We start from the raw sequence: 20,377 nt of genomic DNA, 5'->3' as shown, positions 1-20,377 counted from the left end.
TCTGATGTGAAGATTTATATTATTTACCATTACTAAATTAATACATTTTATAGATAGATTTTCTAATGTGATTATTATTATTATTATTAAGTTATCATTACAAAGTGAATTTTTTTTTAAATTCATTTTGTGGTGCTGTATGGCAATATTAGAATCTATTTTAATGGCTGGATTAACAGTCTTGTCAGGACTGAATTTATATCCAAAGTCAAAATCAACTTTATTGTCATTTTTAGCACATTGGATGGCAATGGATTAAAACAAAACACAGGAAACAACAGTAACATGCAGGAAAAGATAACAGTAAATACTGACAATAAATACAGATAAGAATCCCACAAGGTGCAACGAGTGAAAACAGAATTTGTCTGAATTTTGTCCAACCCTGTGGAGGCGTTTACCTGGTAGTGCACTCGGTGACCAGAAGAGGGCGCTTGATGCAAATCCTGTCAACAACAGACAAAGAAATGTGTAATTGCGAAAATGTATAACATGATGGTGGCATGGTTTGAGGTTAAATGATGCAAATGAAATTACTAAAAACCACAGGACCAGAAACAACCGTTTTTACGTCCCAACAAAAAAGAAAAATGTCTTGTTTATGCAGGTTTTAAGGCAGTAATTGTATTGATTCATTCCTCAGTTAATTCGGACTGAAAGGAGCAGCGTGGGAAGTGCTCACCTCCTGAAGCCTGTCAATGTACAGTCGACAGGTTTCCAGGTCACAGTCTCCTCTCACCACCACGATGCCAACAGGAGTAGCTGAACAAGCAAACACACACACACACACTGAGTTGGCATACAGTCACATATCCACCCTTCCTACAACAGCACTATATAAAGATATGTGAACTGAATTGTGGGAAAGGTTGTGATTAACTTACAGATGTCACGCAGACGCTCCTTGTCGAACTGCATGCTCTCGTATTCCTGCAGGATGATGCGGTTCACGCGCAGTCGCAGACGGTCAGGGACTGCATGAGGGCTGCGATGTGCAGACGACGAGAAATGAGAACCGATCCCACATAAAAGCATTCATGTGAGATATGAACCAACAGAGGTGGAGGTGGAACAGACATTTTCTTGGTTTTATCTTCTGCTTGCTGATAATGCTCTACATGAAAGGACTTTATGATCGTACTGAATCGTAATGGAAAACAATGAAAATAAAGTATTAAACCCAGATGATGAGGAGCTAAAAGCAAAAGTGAAAATGAGTTTCACAAAAGGACAGGTGAAGATCAGAAAGGACTGTAGACATTAATAAAAATCCTTTCTGGGGCCGTTTCGTCTGTTTAGACCAAATCTGTCATCCTTATACAAGTCAACATGATTGACCCTTGACATATACAAATTAATCATAATTTACTATTATTTATGCAACCTTCTATAACCTTAACCATCATTACATTTTGTAAATACTATCTGCAATATTTTATAAAGCATTTAGCTATTTGAATAATAATAATTTTTAATAATTATTTGTCCACATGTGCAGTGCATATAGTCAAAAATGGTGGTATAACAGAAAAAAGTGAATTTTTTTTAAAATAATTTGGTACATTATATATATATATATATATATATATATATATATATATATATATATATATATATATATATATATAAACTTTATGTTACAAAAGTAACATGTAATTCTAGTATGAATATTTATTTATTATAAATGATTTTATTATTTAAAAATGATAAAAATAATTATTTATTTTTAATGTGTTATCATTACAAAGTTAACAGATTTAAATTCTCATGTGAACATTAACATTTAAATTCTAGTATGATTATTCATTTTAATTATTTTTTATTTATTAGGAAATTTGGTGGTGCTGTATGGCAATATTAAAATCCATTTTGATGTCTGAATTAATTGTTTTGACAGTACCGAACTTATATATATGCGAATAATTATGCATAATTATTGTCCCAAGTTTGTCACAAAACGTTTTTTTTTTTCATTCCTGCAGGAAATAAATGATTTTACAAACAACCTGCAATAGCTTAACTTAGCTTAGATAAAATGCTTAAAATGCATTATTTTTACAACTGCACGGTCCATCGAGTGGCCTAGAAGAATTCCAACTAAAATAGCAAAGCAATTTATGAAATTATGATGAGAGGTTAATAAAACAAACACTTTTTTTGGACTCGGTTATGTGCAATAAGACCAGAAACATGTATTACGACACTAAACAGGGTCGATTTGATAGTTTCATGTTGACTTTAAGATGCACAGCAACAGAACAACACCTCAAGACTCTGTCGGCTGACTGGAAAACACAAAACACACACACACACGCTCTGTCAGCAGGCCGAGGTGTGCGACACGGCTGTGTATACCATACTTACACAGAGAAGGAGTCGGGGGGAGCAGAGAGGCGGCGCAGGTCGGCTGCGCACACTTTCTGAATGCTGAGTCAGCGCAGCCACACAGGAACACAGGCAGCACAGCCAAGCCAGTCAGCACAAGAGACAGAGAGAGAGAGAGAGAGATGGAGGCGGAGAGGGACAAACGCATGAAGGGCGACCAGTAATTAAGGAGGAGAGAGAAAGATGGAGACAAGGAAAGAAAAAGAAAGAAAAACACACTGAGGCACTGCAGAGCAGCACACAGACCGTGAGAGAGGTTCTAGAAGAGCAGTGCATTAGTGCTGTTACTAGAACACTCATCAGTCAAGCACACATGTATGTAGACTATGATTATGACACCTTTTGAATCGTAGGCTGCGACGCAAGTTAGTATAGAAGAACAAAACGTCATCAGCATGCGCTAGTGGTAACCAAAGAGAGTAAGATGAATCACACTTTTTGGCAATTGTGGTTTTTATGTGCGCTGAAAAAAAAGAAGAGGAATCGAAAGAGGAGAATATGGACGTGGTCATGGCTAGGGGAACTGAGGCCAATTTTGCGAATGGAGCTTGAGGTAAGTAGTTTTAAGTTTTTAACGCCATGTCGCGTTGATCAATACCCAATTACATGTTGCATTTCTATTGGCTCGTCAGTAGACGTAATTTTGCCCTTGTCACTGTTGTTTTGTATTAAGAAAGCCATAAGCTGACTGTGTGTCAAAGTCAGTCTCTAAATATTTGACCTTGTAATAACAGGACTAGGTTAGTTCAGGTTGTCCAATATCACGTTGTAAAGCACCAAGAAAGTTTCATAACATGCATGAATCTGAGATCAAAACGTCTTTTAAAAATCAGTTTGTTCAAATTTTTTTTACATCTTGCACATCCGCATTTGTCAAAGATGCATATGTATTTTGCACTGATGCATGAGTGGATTAAGTAGTAGATTTGAGTGCAGATTATTTAGTGACTCACTCATTGAGCAGCGGCACAGATGTGCGTCTCTTGCTCTTCTGCACCATGTTGGCCTGGTTCCTCAGTGATATGTGCAGGGTCGAGGGCGTGAGGCGACACGGTTCTCCGTCCACCTGCACGGGCAGCGTCTTGAAGGTGGTGAGGATGACCTCTCTGCACTGATGCAGCCGTTCGCCGTGGCCGCCCACCTGCAGCGCCGCCTTGTGTGAAGACAGGGAAACGCATGCAAGCCTTAAGCCTGATCACACACATGACCAGCGTCGGCCAATAGTGAGCCTACGTGTGACGTGCAACCCTATGGCTCTGGTGCAACCTAGAAGCTTTGCGTGATATCACTGCGTGAAATATCACGGCCGTACAGAGAAGGAAATGATTAGTTGAATAAAGTCGTTATTTTTGCGCACAAAAAGTATTCTCGTCGCTTGATAAACTTAAGGTTGAGCCACTGTAGTCACTTGGACTATTTTAACGATGTCTTTCATAACTTTTGGGCCGGTCAGTTTCGATCCCTTAAGAAGCCTATGGAGGAGTGATCCAGCTCTCAGATTTAATCAAAAATATCTTAAAGGAGAACTCCGGCGCAAAATGAACCTTTGGTCTAATAAAACATTGGTACCTAGTCAACCGTTCTCTGAGATTTGTTTTCATGATGATCGAATGTAAAGAGTTTTATCTCTAAAAACTGTTTAGCGTATAACGCTAGTAATGGGGGCATCTATTAAGTAAAAATAAATCGCTAGTTTATACCACTAACAAGACTCAAAATAGCCCCACACGAACACAGTAACATAATGAGGGTCCCTACATGCAAAACGAAGCATTGAGAACTTTGTAAGTGTACAGACCGTTTAATAAGAAGATAAAGATAAAGACAGTCCACTTCGTGTATACAGACAGGAGCCATCTTTGGAAAACAGTCTCGATTAATCAAACCACGAACGACGTGCTAAGTGAGCTGAACTGTATGAATGGCGTTCGTGGTTTGATTAGTCGAGACTGTTTTCCAAAGATGGCTCCTGTCTGTATACACGAAGTGGACTGTCTTCATAAAATATCTTCTTATTAAACGATCTGTACACTTACAAAGTTCTCAATGCTTCGTTTTGCATGTAGGGACCCTCATTATGTTACTGTGTTCGTGTGGGGCTATTTTGAGTCTTGTTAGTGGTATAAACTAGCGATTTATTTTTACTTAATAGATGCCCCCATTACTAGCGTTATACGCTAAACAGTTTTTAGAGATAAAACTCTTTACATTCGATCATCATGAAAACAAATCTCAGAGAACGATTGACTAGGTACCAATGTTTTATTAGACCAAAGGTTCATTTTGCGCCGGAGTTCTCCTTTAATTTGTTTTCCGAAGATGAACGAAAGTCTTACGGGGTTGGAACAACATGAGGGTGAGTAATTACTGACAGAATTTTCATTTTTGGGTGAACTAACCCTTTAAAACTGCAACAAAGACTAAACATATTACTATGGGAAAGTGAAAAAGTGTGGCAGAATAAATCCCGCTCTAAATAAAAGAGCCAATCGCCAATTGCTCACCAGAGAGGCCATGGTGAAACCGATCACCTCGATGCAGCCGTCGTCATGCCTCTGAGCCTCAAAATCTCTGTGGTCGCCCGTGTTTCCCCATGGCATGGTACCAGCGCAGTACCTACAGAGAGAGAGTACAGCGTTTAATGAGGTATATAAAATAAGACAGTCCTGTTGACATGTTTAAAAAAAGTTGTATGCATGAATCCTTCAGGTAAAAACTGGGATAAAGCTGCACGATTAATCATTAAAAGATCGCAAACTCGATTCAAACACCCACGTGATCTTATTCCTAAATGACAACGATTTCGGCCATGTCTATTAAACCTTTGACAAAATCACAGCAGAACACTCAAATCTGCGCTGGCGCTGATCAGTTACATCATTACACCAGTAGGTGGCGACAAGTGACTGGGAAAAATGTGTGAGTCATTGAATCATTCATTAAAGAGATTTGTTGCTGGTTCATCCAGTAATTAAACAAGTGAAGTCTTTTTTTGAGTGAATCAATCATTCAAACCGATTTTTTTTAAAAAATATTCATTCAAATTAGACATCTTTTAAATAGACTGCAGCAATTAAAATGTTGTCAGAATCTCTAGTAAATTGCATGTTATCTTGTTTAGTTGTCTGTTCAGAATCGTGATCTCCATTTTAAACAAAAAAAAAAAAATCGTTATACTCAATTTATCCAGAATCATGCAACAGTAAATATAGATCCACTGAAAAACTCCTAATGGCTCCTTCTCAGGAAACATGCTATTTGTGGCAAATTTGTGACACTATGACTCACTACTGACATAATGTAATTGTAATGCAAATGAAATTAAAAGCTTAAAAAGTAAAAGCTTAATTTTATATTGAAATGTGTTTTCGTTGGAATCAAGTTTGCATGACCCTTTTCATCACCACTATATTTCATATTGGGTTAAATAAAAAAACATCTCTCCAGTTAACAGCAACAACTAAATAAATAATACAAGTTCAAATAAAATGCTATAAAATGTCATTAAAATAATTGCTTTAAAATAAATGCTTTCAGTCTGCAGTATGTCATTTTTAACGCTCTATGCAGTTTCTGAGAAAATGCTGATTTTTTTTTCTTTTTCTGCCCAACCCTATTATTCTGTAACATTTTCCCCACGTAGATTGTTTAAAACATTGGTTTGATCTTTCTAAAATCAAATTTGAAGAAGTGACATCACAGAAGTCGGAAGATTAAAAGTGCTTCATTACAGCCACACTTATTATAATTGACCTTTACAAGCTCAACATTTAAACACTGTTGTGCGAGAAACATCGCAGTAACATTTGTGCGGAATTGTTTTTTTCTTGGCACTAAGTACAAAAACAATGTGTTAGCTGAGGCCATTATTAGATGTTTTGTACTGACCTTCAACCCAGACACATTTCTAATGTACCAGGCTTGGCAGAAAAACATGTTTTGAAAGTTGTTTTATATTTAATTTATGATTTATTACAAGGCACATACTACCAGAATTTCTGACATAAATGGCTTTTCCTGAGAATGACCCTTATTTTTGCACCCCACCTGGGAATATTCAAGAAGACGATGCACTGAAACTTCAGTTCCTGGATCTTGGGTGTGAGATCCGTACCATCACACTGTCAGTATGCAGAACAACATGTTAAATATCAGGTGGACAATGGGAAAGTTAGCATGAGCAGACAGGAACAGTTTCATACTCACCACCACTCTGACATGCTTAGACAGATCCCTGGAGCTCCGCTGGAGAAAGTCGGAGAAAGCCGCCTGAGGGGACAAAACTAAGAGTCAGTCTCTTACACACACACACACACACACACACCATATTCTGTCAGAAAGGGAACTCTGCCTACCCCTGCATAGAACATCTTGTTACGGAAGCGACTGTTGAATTTCTCGGGGTTGGCTTCTGTGAAGGAACACGACGACACAAATTATTATGACTTTATGCATCTCTTCTTCCTCATTATCTTTATAATATAAAGATCTTTGGCCAACAAGGACATTTTATTAAATGCCACACACGTGCGCAGCCAATAAAGTGAGTCAAGAGTTCATTTTAAAAGGGTCATATCATAGAAAATAGGATTTTTCTTTCTTTGCTCTTTTGAAATAATTCAGAATCATCACGGCTATGAGGTCATCATATTAACATATGCCCATCCACATTTATTATACACATCAAAGCCTATTCAGTATTCAGCAGCTTGACTCTGGCAAACATACCATTTACATATAAAAGGTCATTTATTTATTTAAGTTTGAAAGGTTTAGCAATACGTGAATATGTAAAATGCACACATATTCGTCACAAACCTCTAGACTCGTGGAACTCCAGGGTGACGTGGGCATCAAAGCCGAGGCTGAAGTAGTTATTGAACACGTTAAGAGGAAGCTGATAAAAGACAGCAAAGAGACACATTGTAATATCAGCAGCGTATAAACGTAACATATATCCTGGTGTGTATCTACATATATCTCCAGCGACCACCTTCTGCGTGCCCTCCTCCGGCTGGGAAGCCGAACGCTCCACCTGCAGATTCCAGCGGTCCAACTGCACCACCGTACCGTCCTCCACGTGACACAACACCTTAGACACCGACTCGTCGGTGTAACCCTGAAACATGAAGAGATCATGTTGAGCCGAGAGGTCTTACCTTACACAGGCCAGCTACTGTATGTAAAGGGCTATTTACTCCTGGCATAAACACAGTACTTGACATGAATTGCAATGATTATACCATCAATTCGAATGTTCAGAGTGGACAGCGAGGATCATTATACCCGCTTCATTGCTAATAACAGACTTTCGATTAAAGCATGGGGGAAAAAACGAGAGAGACACTCCAGATCCCAAGGCCAGTGTTTCTCCAGGCACGAGGTCAGAGTATAATGGAAAATAATGAGTGGCATTTATCAGTGACAACCACTTAGTTGGCCAACTGCACAATTACAGCCTCTCAGCCAATCAGAGCAGCCCGATCATATCCAACTAATGCTGTTTGCTTTCACACGCTCTTGTGTTGTGTAAAACAAACCAAATTCAAATTCAAAGGTGCTGTTATTCAGCATTTCACGAGTAAGGTGAGGGTGAAATGTGTGATGGATGCTAGCTTTCTGTGATAGCAGCATGTTTGCATTAGGAAATGGTGATTTCCACTAGCAATAGAAACACGTGCACCTAACTAAGAAAGGAGAAAGCATACACACAGGCAGACAGGACGTATGGGGAATGCAACTATTTATTAATCACTTAAAGAAGATTTAAAGATGAGTTGACTCACCCCTCCCCAGTTCAGAGTCCTGGCAAGGTCATTTCCTGTACCAAGAGGAAGCACAGCTACAGGAGGTTGTGGGTTCATCTGAAGTTCATCTAAGGCCGAGAGAATCCAGCCCACCTAGACAAAAGAGGACAAACTACTCATTCCGGGGGAGAAATGCCAAAAGCGCTCAGGAAATCCAAGTTTCATCTTGCATGGGTCATGGATCTAGAAATTACCCGTAAGAAAGCATGACAGTACAAACCACAGACCCACTATTAGGTAATAACAGTGTTTCGCCACTGCTTGTTACTTTTTAGTTCATTGTCGTTCCACATATCATATGTCACCAGAGGGAGGTGCATCCAAAATATTTACATTTCTAGAGGGTTGGACATATCTGTTCATCCCAACATGCATTGCACCTTACCGTTCCATCTCCTCCACAGGCAAGGATGCGAAGATTTGGCACTTTCCTGTATAGTTCCAGCCTGATGGACAGAGGGAGACAAATAGTGATATTTGTGACTGATGCATTTGCAATCAGTTAGCATTACAAAGTGACCCCAAACAGTATTTGGACGCTTAAGGTACATTCACAAATGGGTGAATTTCACTGCATTAGATACAAATTAAGAATTTAACTTTTCTGAGACATTTTTCGATGACATGGGTAACACTTTACAATGAAGTTTAATTTGTTATCATTAGTTAATGCATTAGGAATCACAAACTAACAATGAACAATAGTTTTACAGTATTTATTAATGTTACCCTAATCAATGTTTAACATTTAAACAATGAACAATACTATATCTATAAATGAACATTAACCAAGATTAATAAATGCAATAAGTGTTGTTCATTGATAGTACCTAATGCAATAAATAATGTCTTTTAACCAGAAGGTGATTTATATCAGATGAATTCACATGTCTCCTTTTAGAGTAACCACATGTGTAGTTCAACACATTAGCTATGCACAAAATATATTCTGTCTTCATTTTGAATGTTATCTATGTGAAACCTAATCAAAAAAAAAATTTGTGAAATGTTTGACATGTAAACTTGGTTTTCTTTTAAATAAATGCCACATGGTTTGATACATTTTTACTTTCCCCCTCTAGTGCAAAGACATTCAGACACTTTTAAGTGTGGATTAAATGTTTTTTGGGCCATTGCATGTGTGGTTGTGTGTGTGTGTGTGTTGGTTTTCTGTTTTAATAGGGGTTTAATCACAGCTCTGTCAGACAGCTCAAAAAAAGAAAAGCCCCCAGCCGCCCAGCTGTGTCTGCTCCCATCTTAATACTCTCTCTCTCTCATCGCTAGAGCAGATCAGATCAGAGCGCATGTGCTGTGCTGTCTCACCGCTCAATTACTGAGGCGAACTGAGGCAGTGGGCAGCGGGGAGAGAAGCTTCTAGAACACTGAACTCCCTTATAGAACACAGCACTGCTGAGATCCAGCGACTACATAATTAATGTGGTCAGGACAAAGAAATAGTGGGTTAAAGTGCATTAAGGGAGGAGGGAGAGATGATCTGAAACAGAATGAAAGAGAACGCTGATACTGAGAGACTCACGCTTCTCTGGGCCCTCCCTGAGACAAATCAAACACCTGCCGAGGGTTCAGGATCCACATGAACATCTGCAGCAGCTTAGTCCCCTGAGAACCACAGACAGATCAGACGGGCAGAGAGACAGACTACACGACACAGACTTAGAGAAAGACACAACAAAGACAAGAAGGACAATAGATGGAGTGACAGACAGGCTGATAGCATGACAGACAGATAGAATGATAGACAGAGTGATAGATTGATAGAATGACAGACAGGTAGAACGAAAAAAAGAATGACATAAAACAGACAAACAGAATGAGAAATAGAAAAACTGAGAACGATAGATAAAATGAAAGAACGATAGAATGACAGAAAGATATAATGATAGATATTGATAGAGAGATAGAACAACAGACAGACAAAATGATAGATAGGACAACAGACAGAATGACAGACAGAATATAACGACATAATAGAATGACAGATAGATAGAACAACAGAGTGATATATAGAACGGTAGACAGACAGGCAGACAGAACGACAGACAGACAAAACAATAGAAAGAACGACAGACAGAATAATAGAACAGAAAGACAGAATGATAGATAGAACGACAGACAGACAGAATGATTGATAGAATAACAGAAATATAGACAGAGCGACAGACAGAAAGATAGAAAGAACGACAGACAGGATGATAAATAGAATAACAGAAAGCTAGAATAACAGACAGACAGAATGATAAATAGGGCAACAGAAAAACAGAACGATATAATAACAGAAAGATACATAGAACGACAGATAGAATGATAGATAGAATGACCGAAAGATAGATAGAAAGACAGACAGACAGAATGATAGATAGGACAACAGAAAGACAGAACGATAGATAGAATGATCAAAAGATAGATAGAAAGAAAGACAGACAGACAGAATGACAAATAAAACATCAGATAGAACGGTAAACAGAGAGAATGATAGATAGAACAACAGACAGAACTATTGATAGAACGATAGAGTGATATATTGAACGGCAGGCAGACAGACAGATGACTCTATTCGTCTCTTTCTTCAGTGTCTCACCTGGTTTCCGCCGCTCTTGGGGTTGACAAACACCAGCACTGGTTTCATCAGCGGGGAGGGCAGCGGCTTCAGCATGAACGGACGCCATTTTGATTCCTGTCATTTCAAAGTCACTTCATTATACTTCAAATAAATGCACATTAGCACACAAATACACACACATATCTCTGCAGTAAGCAGTGGGGACAGATGATCACTGAGCAGGAGTTAAGGGAAGAAAAAGTTTAAAAGCAGGACAGGAATCAGATCTACTCACATCCGTGCCCTTTTTGCTGGCTCTTCTTTTGAACGACGTCCGTTTTTTCCTTCGAGTGGAGTTTTTAAATGAGCTCTGGGACACAGGAGAGAGACGCCGACTAAGCCAAAACATACCAAAACCAACTCCAGTAGGACAGAGTTGTTGTTCTACCATTACTGATAGAAGTGTTCATTTCAAATTAAAGGAATAGTTGGCCCAAAATGTAAAACTTATTCATCACTTATTCACCCTCGTGACGCTCCAAACATGTTGAGATGAGAAGAAAGTTCACACTGCTCTTTTCTACCAACAAATGCAAAGAGTGACAGCTGTCCAACTCCAAAAAGGGCAAAAAGGCACCAGAGGTCTTGTTCACTATATATCGCACTGCTAAACAAAAGAGCAGTGTGAACATTCTGCAAAACATCTTTTATTTTATTTACAAAAAAAGTCATTCAGTGGGTTCAGAACAACACGAGGATGAGAGGGGTAACACTTTACAATAACGTCTCATTTGCTAACATCAGTTAGCATTAGCTAACATGAACTAACAATGAGACAAATATATTTTTAAGCATTTATTAATCTTTGTTAAGATTAGTTGTTCATTGATTGTTCATGTTAGTTCCCAGTCGATTAACAAATGTTAACAAGTACAACTTTAGATTTTAAAAATGTATTTTAATAGAAAATTTAAGTGTAATTTTAATTCCCATGAAATTGAAATTATCATAGAGTAAAATTAATAAATGCTGTTAATTCTTAAGTAATATAGTTTACTAATTAAATATTGTTCATTTTTAAGTAATAAATTAATTAAATTTGAAGTGTAAAGTGTTATCGGATGAGAAATAAATGACAAGATTTTCCTTGGTTGAACTATTTCAACAACAGTTTGTGTACAAGCAAGCAACTTCCCTTTTAGCAACTCCTGAATTGAAAGTGGCAGTAACATGATGCCACATTTCAAAAACCTTCCCCATCAATGCATACAGTAAATCCACATCCAATCATAGCTGAGCGTGTCATCAGAGTGGGTGTGGTCTAAATGTCTGCTATGACTGTTGATATGATGGTTCAGTTTTTGATCAATTCAATTCTAGCTTTTAATGCAACAGATAAACTGTGATGTTGAACGTGTAGGAAACAATGAAAGAAGCTCCATATAAAATATGCATAGAAGTTTTATGAAACGCAACATTACTGATATCAAATCTAGCATCATCAAAGCATATTTAAGCTGAAGATGATCAGCAGATACAGCCCAGCTTCTAAACAGTCTAGTGTCACTTTGCCCTAGCGTCTCCTGCAGGACATTACATAAACCTCGCTTTATGAAGTGCTGATAAAAACGTACCTGCGGTTTCCTGACTTTGATGATCCAGGAAGGGGGTACGATGACCCCGGCGTGAGCTCCCAGTGAGCAGGGCTCCTCGATCTGATGGAGCATGAAGCACGTGACCTTATTGTGGAACTGTGATAGACAAACAGGGAAAGAGATGGAACAAGTCTGCATCGCATAAACCAGTGAGGTTTTATGAGTAAAACACAGACATGACACTCACTGCCAGTTTGCACCAGGAGCAGCTGATGGCCACGATCTCCTTACTGTGGAAGAACTTCTGCGGGAAACTCTACAATCAAAGTGAAGGATAGCATAAACATACTTGACTTTTGCAAACAAAAAATCTGCCGCCCTCCTTCACTATAACCTGACACAGTGACATACTTTGCCGCACTGACGACACTTCCCCTCTTGCCGTCGACGGTGGACCCAGTGATGTCTCAAAGCGTTCTGCTGTCGCAAACAGACACAACGGGTCACATGTAAACGTGCCAACAAGGGTTCATTCTGCCATAAGTATACAATAAGTACAATAAGTATACGTCAAAGCAACTTCTGTGTGATGAACGATTTGAAGTCATGTGTTCTAGAAGTGGACTCACATCTCTAAGGCATCGAGAGCCGCCCTCTCTGAAGGTGGGTTTGCAACGGAAGTTGATCTGTGAGGGAGAGACAATGAAAGACAGATTTATAGAATCATTTAGTTAAATAACACAATGTGTAGCTATGTAGACAGGCAGCGTCTGAAATCGCATACTGTATAGTAGGTACTACATTTGGTTTAAAACTTACTTCGCGATTGTTAAACAAAGTATGTTCTATATAGTATGGAAGTAGGCCTATTCGGATGCAGCAATGGTCAAGACGATCTGCCGAAGTTCAAACTGAGCATCAGAATGGGGAATAAAGGCCTTTGAATGTGGCCTGCATGGTTGTTGGTGCCAGATGGGCTGGTCAGATTATTTCAGAAACTGCTGATCTACTGGGATTTTCATGCACAACCATCTCCAGGGTTTACAGAGAATGATCCGAAAAAGAGAAAATATCCAGTGAGAGGCAGTTATGTGTGTGAAAATGCCTTGTTGATGTCAGAGATCAGAGGAGAATGACCAGACTGGTTCCAGCTGATAGAAAGGCAACAGCAACTCAAATAACCACTTGTTAAAAGCGAGGTCTGCAGAAGAGCATCTCTGAACGCACAACACGTCGAATCTCCTGTCAAAACACACCGGTGCCACTCCTGTCAGATCAGAACAGGAAACTGAGGCTACAATTCACACCGGCTCACCCAAATTACACAATACAAGATTGGAAAAACGTTGCCTGGTCTGATGAGTCTGGATTTCTGCTGCAACATTCAGATGGTAGGGTCAGAATTTGGCGTAGAAAGCATGGATCCATCTAGTCTTGTATCAACGGTTCAGGTTGATGGTGTGTAATGGTGTGGGGGATCTTTTCTTGGCACACTTTGGGCTCCTTAGTACCAATTGAGCATCGTTTAAACGCCACAGCCTGAGTATTGTTGCTGACCATGTTCATCACTTTATGATCAGTGTACCCTTCTTGATGGCTACTTCCAGCAGAAAAATGCGCCATGTCACAAAGCTCAAATCATCTCAAACTGGTTGATTGAATAATGACAGTGAGTTCACTGTACTCAAATGACCTCCACAGTGAGTCACCAGAGCTCATTTGGGATGTGGTGGAAAGTAGGGATGCACCGAATGCAGGATTCGGATTCGGCCGAATATTGGGCTATTTAACGGGGTTCGGTTTCTGCCGAACCTCAGATTTTTTTTCCACCGAACCGAACCCTAGGCTTGCGCTACGCGCGCTACGTCGAAGTCACCGATCAGTGAATGACATCCCGAAGTACCGCGTGAACGAATAGAGAGCAGACGGCTCCTTATGCTTTTGAATTGCTCTCGCGGTACTTTGATGTCATAAACTGATCTGTCTGTGCAGCGCCGGTTCAAGTCGAACAAGCCTGTAGTGTAACGCGTTGTGTCAGGAAGAAAAATAGGGATAGCTCACAGCTAAAGTTATTGCAGAGGCCAGACAGACTCACGGAGGCGATTGGCATCTCACAACTCGCACTTTATTCCACAATCGAACTTGTGTAACTGTCTGTCACACGTTCTACGTTCCACAGCGTTACTTAACAAAATAAGGTAAAAATGAGCATCAAACAGAAATAACCCGCAAACATGGGCATGTGTTTGAGGCGCACGGCACATACAATACGGACTGCAGACAGTTCAACAGGAGCGCGCAGTTCTTAAAGGGGCCACACCTTATTTCCACTCGTTACAGTAGGTGCACCGTTCGAATGCAGTTGGCTGTGAGAAAGTGAAAATGGAACTCGTGAGCAGAAAAAGTGTTGTTTGGCAGTACTTTCAGTGAAAAGAAGGCAATTCAAGTCGAGCTACATGTTCAATTTGCAAAATGCATAATGTTGCTTATTCTTTTATTTTTTTACAGTTATAAAAGTAAAAGTAGTGTTTATTATTTACAGTAATAAAATAAAATGAAAAATCCGCTTTGTTTACTTCATTAATGTGTTTACTGTGTTAATGGACTGAGGATGAGAGTAGGATTCGGTATTCGGTTTCGGATTCGGCAGAATCTTAACCAGTGGATTCGGTATTCGGCCGAACCCCACAAATCTGGATTCGGTGCATCCCTAGTGGAAAGAGAGAATCACATCATGGATGTGCTGTCATGTCAATATGGACCTAAATCTCGGAGGAATGTTTCCAGCAACTTGTTGAATCAATCCCACCAAGAATTAAGGCAGTTCTGAAGGGTTCAACCTGGTATTAACAAGGTGTACCTAATAAAGTGGCCGGTGAGTGTATATACATACAATATATTATTATTATTAGTAGAAGTATTTATTGTTTTTATATATATATATATATATTCTTTTTTTTAAATAAATACAAAAGTCTGAACTATTAGTCCATCTCTGAACTATTGATTAATTCTAAAGAATTTTCTAAAATATTTAATTTAATAAATGAACCAAAAACAGACATTACCACACAGTTAGTAAAATATAAACATTTTCCTTAAATAGATTGTGATGTATATTGTGACCTTGATATTCTTTCACATCTACTCACTCAATTGCACGGATAACTATATTTGAACATCGCAACAGCAGGGAGCCACGACTCCTGATCCTAAAAACCATAACTGCAATATCTAGATTATACCATCTCATCCCATTTCATTATCCTCCTGATGTCTGTTTGAAGAGACAAACGTCAGCGTTCATCTGTGGAGGGCGTATTTATGACGTGCGTGAGAATGAAACGGATATTTCTGCCTCTGCTCACCTTGTCCAGCTCCTCAATACACGCCGTGTGGACCACGATCTTACAGGCTGCACACTTCCTCCGGGGAGCCGACTTCTTAAAGAGAACCGAACAGCACAAAACACACAACAACTTGTCATAGAGCAATAGCCTGAGCAAACGCACACATCTACGATGCATCTAATAATTCAATTGTATAAGGAATATGCTCTCACTGCACTCTCATCTTCAGCTGTAAAAAGCTTGTTTCCTCTGAGGCAACGAAGGATTTTGCCAACCACTTGAAGTGGTAATAATAGAGTTGCTACGGCTCTTGAAAACATCAGAGCGCAGCGTCGTGCTTTAACAAAAGCCTAACAAAATCCTTTTACCTGCTGAACATTCTCAGACTAATAGCTGCCTCTTCCTTTCAATACACACCAGCCTCACATTATCTCATGAAAGAAAATGTCACTGCTAAAATTCTCTAATGACACTCTCTTCTCTGCCTTCAGGTAGCCCTCCAAATACAGCAACTGTCTGACTTCTCTTTAGTTCCTTTCATCTGTTTTAACCATGTTTGTAACCTGTTTAACCATGTTATACTCACTGCAATCTTGACCAAGCACGTCTCTTCGCCCAGGTAGCAGAGATCCCCGGAGCAGTTCGTCTCCAGCCACAGATGATCACCGTTCACTGCGTTCTCCTGTGCAGATAAAATCAAGTTTTGTAGCTGTCAGTCCATGTCTATAAGCTTTGAAGCTTACATCTGCATGCTAATGCTAATTAGCAGATATACGCATTTATGTTACTCTTCCAGGAAACCAAAAACATTGATCAAATGCTCTCTAGAATGAAAACATCCCCTCATGCGAACTGATTAGCATGTAGCAAATCATGGTTTATTTATGGCTATGATAACAACTTCCACGGATGCAGTTATACATATAGCTATAATATATCTGAATTTAGAATTTAGTTTTATGATGAACTCTGCACTATTTTTGACACTATTATCTTCTGTGGAGCTGCTTTATAGTTCGCTACATAACTAAATTGAGCTTAATAATGACACTATATTGTCTTTACAGCTGAAACGGTATTTGTTTCATAACTGTCCATAACTGTAAATATACATAATTACATGCGACTAACCCTAAACCAAACCTGATCCTAACCTTAGTAAGTACATATCTATAAAGCACTATATAAATAACTGTGACTTAACTTGACATGACATATGCAAACGATATGAGCATTAAAATACAAAAACATTCAGGTAATGCACGTTCCTGCATTCAAATCACACACATTGTGAGGCTTCAATTAGCGATGCCTTGTGTACACACTTAGCAGTTTTAGGAAGGCGCATTAATGTTTGATGGCTGCTGCGCTGGTCACGTCGGGAACTAGAGGGGAAGGAAAAGCCAGCAAAGACGCACAGGAAGCGTCCCGCTGGGCTCCGCCCCCTCAGCAGTCTCCATCTGTACACACAGCACCTGGATTAACGAGTCTCTCTTTTGCCATGCCAACCGTCTTTGTGGGACCCACCCACGTCAAACAGCACCCACCAGTCCAAATATGCTGATATTGTCAAAACCATTGCAATATCTTCTCCTCGACACAAACATTAGGGCTTTAGTCTTAGAATGTCATGTACTGTATTATATATATATATATATATATATATATATATAGCCTATATATATATGACAATGCTTAAAGTTAAAATATATTTAAAATTATATAAAGTTTCACATTCTTTTTGTGACAAGAAAACATCCCTACAACTTCTGAAAGTGAACAGCAGTGTTTTACTGTAGCATAAGAAGCAACTTTAAGTGTTATTTTAACATCAGTGTAAACCACAGGGTTTAGGGTTTCAGGTAGGCCTACATTAGGTTTATTCAACAACAGAAACTGAATAATCAAATGTAAAAATAAAATACTGCTTAGTTTTCACTGTATGAACTAAATATATATACGGATTATTATTAAAGCTACAAAAGTTATCTAGCCAAGAGCAGTGAGTGATTTTCTCTTTGTCTTTTGTTCATGACCCCAGTAATTGCAAGCTGTTGCGACATGCATATCGCAATATATACAATTGCGATATTTCGACAATTTTGATATATTGTGCAGCCCTAGAATGTAGTGAGTGCTGGTGTTTTGTATGGCATTTTATGGCCAATCAACGTATTCAGTACTATTGCGCTGGGTTAGACCCTACCCTGAAGTAGGAGCTAATTTAGCCCCCAAAAAGGCGTTCCTAAAACTAAAATCCTTCCCAGTTCCTGCAGTCCGAACACACCAAAAATGTTCCTGTTTTGGGTGGTTGCTAGTTGGTTACTTACTGGCTCAAGTCAAATGGACCCATGTCTATATCGAAGTACCAAATGATACCATCAAAGCACTGCCAGTATTGTTTTCTATGGGAAAGCTGATAAGACATGCAGTTGGATAGACATTCATAGTGAAAGGCAGATGAAGGACACTTACGCTCCAGTCCACGGTGTTGCGGAGTTCCTTGGCTGGTCCATTGCTCAGGGCAGTGAAGGGATTCTGTGCTGGACCCAAATGCTGGAGGCCCGACCGCGAGATGGCTTTCCTGCGTAACAGAATGACCACAAATAGCTTCAGCACAAGACTGAGTAAACGCATTCAAGAGAAACTAATGAGACCTTGCTGAGCTAAAGGTTTTGACATCTGGGATAAGCTTCTTGCTGTTGCACATAAAAGGACTAGTCATTGTGGATTTAAAGTGGGGACACGCTACAAAACACACACACAACAGGAGACGGCCGTCTACCTTGTGCCAGTATCAAAATGATCCAGACCAATCTGTTAACCAGTCTGCTTGGCCAGGAAGTTCCCATAATTCCCTCCATGCAAAGACAGCCTCTGCCTCATATGGTATGAAATAGGCAGAAAAGACTGTTTTTAGAGACGATGTGTGTGTGTGTGTGTGTGTGTGTGTGTGTGTGTGTGTGTGTGCTAGACTTGTAGTCGAGACCGCCTAAACCGAGACCAAGACACTACCAAGACCAGATGGTATCGAGACCAAGACAAGACCAAGACCAAGACCAAGACAGAGCAAGTCGAGACCAAGACCAAGTCGAGCCTAAGACCGAGACCAAGTCGAGACCGGAGGGGAAAAAAAACATTAGTGTTGAAGCTAAGCAATAACTTGTCAAATGTTGTTTTGCATTTGCCTGCCTATCTCTGCTGATTTCGACGTCTCCAAATGAATCCATTCTGCAACTTTTAAATACATAATTATATTTTTAAAAACGAAATTATAGGCTTAAGTGCAGGATCCGAAAGTTGGTCGTTTTTGTCGCTATGGTTACACACACACACACACACACACACACCGTTGGCGGTGCGCTCAAAGTCATCTGTCAGTTGTGCAGTTACCCAAAATCTCCTGAATGAAGGTAAAACCCATCATGCCACTGATATGTCTTTTACTAAATATTAATATATCAAAAACTGTACATGATAAGCTATTAGAGTAAAACATATTGCGTTAGGCTACTTCATGAGTTAATAAGAATTTTTTTTTTTAAATTCCTGCAAATGCAGTGATGAAGTTCATGTTCTCATGATTTATTTTTATGAATAAAACTTTTTCAAAACATCCCCCCCCTCTGTTTTTTTCACAAATCGCACCCTGATGATATGTGTTTTTTAAATCAAGTGATCAAAGTGCTCGTTGCCGCTGCGATCAGTGGCGCGGATACAGTGTTTTCTCGCGTGGCTCGCGCGCACCGCACTGTCTTCACTCGGACGCGCGCTTCAATCCGTTGTGGATATCGTCGTGGATATTGTAGTATTGTATTGCTCAATCCCCTGACCACTATGTCAGTCTGAGACAGCGAGACCTAGACAAGACCGAGAGGTCTCAGACCAAGACAAGACCGAGACCAAATACCGTCAAGGCCGTGACAAGACCGAGACCACGTAAAAGTGGTCTCGAGACCGGTCTCGAGACCAAGACCGGTCTCGAGACATACATCACTAGTGTGTGTGTGTCTCAGCAAGGGGCTTGCATGAGTCAGTAATGTGCAATCACATCCTCTGTCTGTCATTCTTCCACAGAACTGGCCTCATCACATGCTAGTATCACAGATCCATCAACTAAAACTCATATCTAGTATCTATAGCAGGATGGCCCCCTGAAAAAGACCCATGCTGAGAATAATGCTCATTAAAATAAAATGGTAAAAAAAATGGTAAATCGACTGCATTTATATAGCGCTTTCACAGACCCAATGGCCACCAAAGCGCTTTACATTTTTGCCTCACATTCACCCATTCACTCACTCATTCATACACCGACGGCGTAAAAGACAATAAATATATAATAAAAGATACTTGGGAAATTCCTTGTCAAATCAACCAAATTTCTGAAACTTCCCCGGCTTAAATTTTTGATTTTGTTAATATTTTTTTCTGAAGAAAGACAACCATAAATAGTGATGAAAGCCAAACTATTAAATGTTATAGATATATATTTATTAAGTAATCCACTGTTTTGTAGAGGGGGGGTCAAAAAATTACAATTTTCACCTGAGATTTGGAACCAAATTACAGGGTGGTAAAAATTACTTTAGAAAGATGACAGAATAATTATTTTATTTTTACACAGGGATTGGAAGGTCTATTAGTAAAATCTGTTGCATCATATGTCAACAGTGACAG

The 20,377-nt window shown here is 39.4% G+C and overlaps 1 protein-coding gene across 7 annotated transcripts in view; it reads right to left on the bottom strand.

Annotated features, from left to right (window-relative positions):
- Positions 1-20,377, bottom strand: part of dgki (diacylglycerol kinase, iota) — a 45,445-nt gene that overhangs the window by 4,083 nt on the left and 20,985 nt on the right. The window contains exons 2-24 of one of the 7 annotated variants that reach the window (XM_056245199.1): positions 18,173-18,281; positions 16,284-16,379; positions 15,716-15,790; positions 12,977-13,033; positions 12,759-12,827; positions 12,595-12,663; positions 12,387-12,503; positions 11,048-11,122; positions 10,792-10,887; positions 9,730-9,812; positions 8,578-8,638; positions 8,172-8,285; positions 7,379-7,504; positions 7,204-7,282; positions 6,741-6,796; positions 6,592-6,654; positions 6,433-6,506; positions 4,890-5,001; positions 3,339-3,538; positions 2,365-2,427; positions 885-985; positions 683-762; positions 402-446 (exon numbers count right to left, since the gene is read on the bottom strand). In XM_056245199.1, the coding sequence (XP_056101174.1) occupies positions 402-446; positions 683-762; positions 885-985; positions 2,365-2,427; positions 3,339-3,538; positions 4,890-5,001; positions 6,433-6,506; positions 6,592-6,654; positions 6,741-6,796; positions 7,204-7,282; positions 7,379-7,504; positions 8,172-8,285; positions 8,578-8,638; positions 9,730-9,812; positions 10,792-10,887; positions 11,048-11,122; positions 12,387-12,503; positions 12,595-12,663; positions 12,759-12,827; positions 12,977-13,033; positions 15,716-15,790; positions 16,284-16,379; positions 18,173-18,281 (2,020 nt within the window). Of the gene's footprint in view, positions 1-401; positions 447-682; positions 763-884; positions 986-2,364; positions 2,428-3,338; positions 3,539-4,889; positions 5,002-6,432; positions 6,507-6,591; positions 6,655-6,740; positions 6,797-7,203; positions 7,283-7,378; positions 7,505-8,171; positions 8,286-8,577; positions 8,639-9,729; positions 9,813-10,791; positions 10,888-11,047; positions 11,123-12,386; positions 12,504-12,594; positions 12,664-12,758; positions 12,882-12,976; positions 13,034-15,715; positions 15,791-16,283; positions 16,380-18,172; positions 18,282-20,377 lie in introns of all 7 variants that reach the window. The other 6 variants (XM_056245197.1, XM_056245200.1, XM_056245198.1 and 3 more) reach the window with 6 other exon arrangements.

The sequence above is a fragment of the Rhinichthys klamathensis genome, unplaced genomic scaffold (genome assembly GCF_029890125.1).
Source record: "Rhinichthys klamathensis goyatoka isolate OS25496 unplaced genomic scaffold, OSU_Roscu_1.1 h1tg000029l_1, whole genome shotgun sequence".
NCBI lineage: Eukaryota > Metazoa > Chordata > Actinopteri > Cypriniformes > Leuciscidae > Rhinichthys > Rhinichthys klamathensis.
Note: the sequence above shows the minus strand (reverse complement) of the source record. Positions and strands in the feature narration are given on the sequence as shown.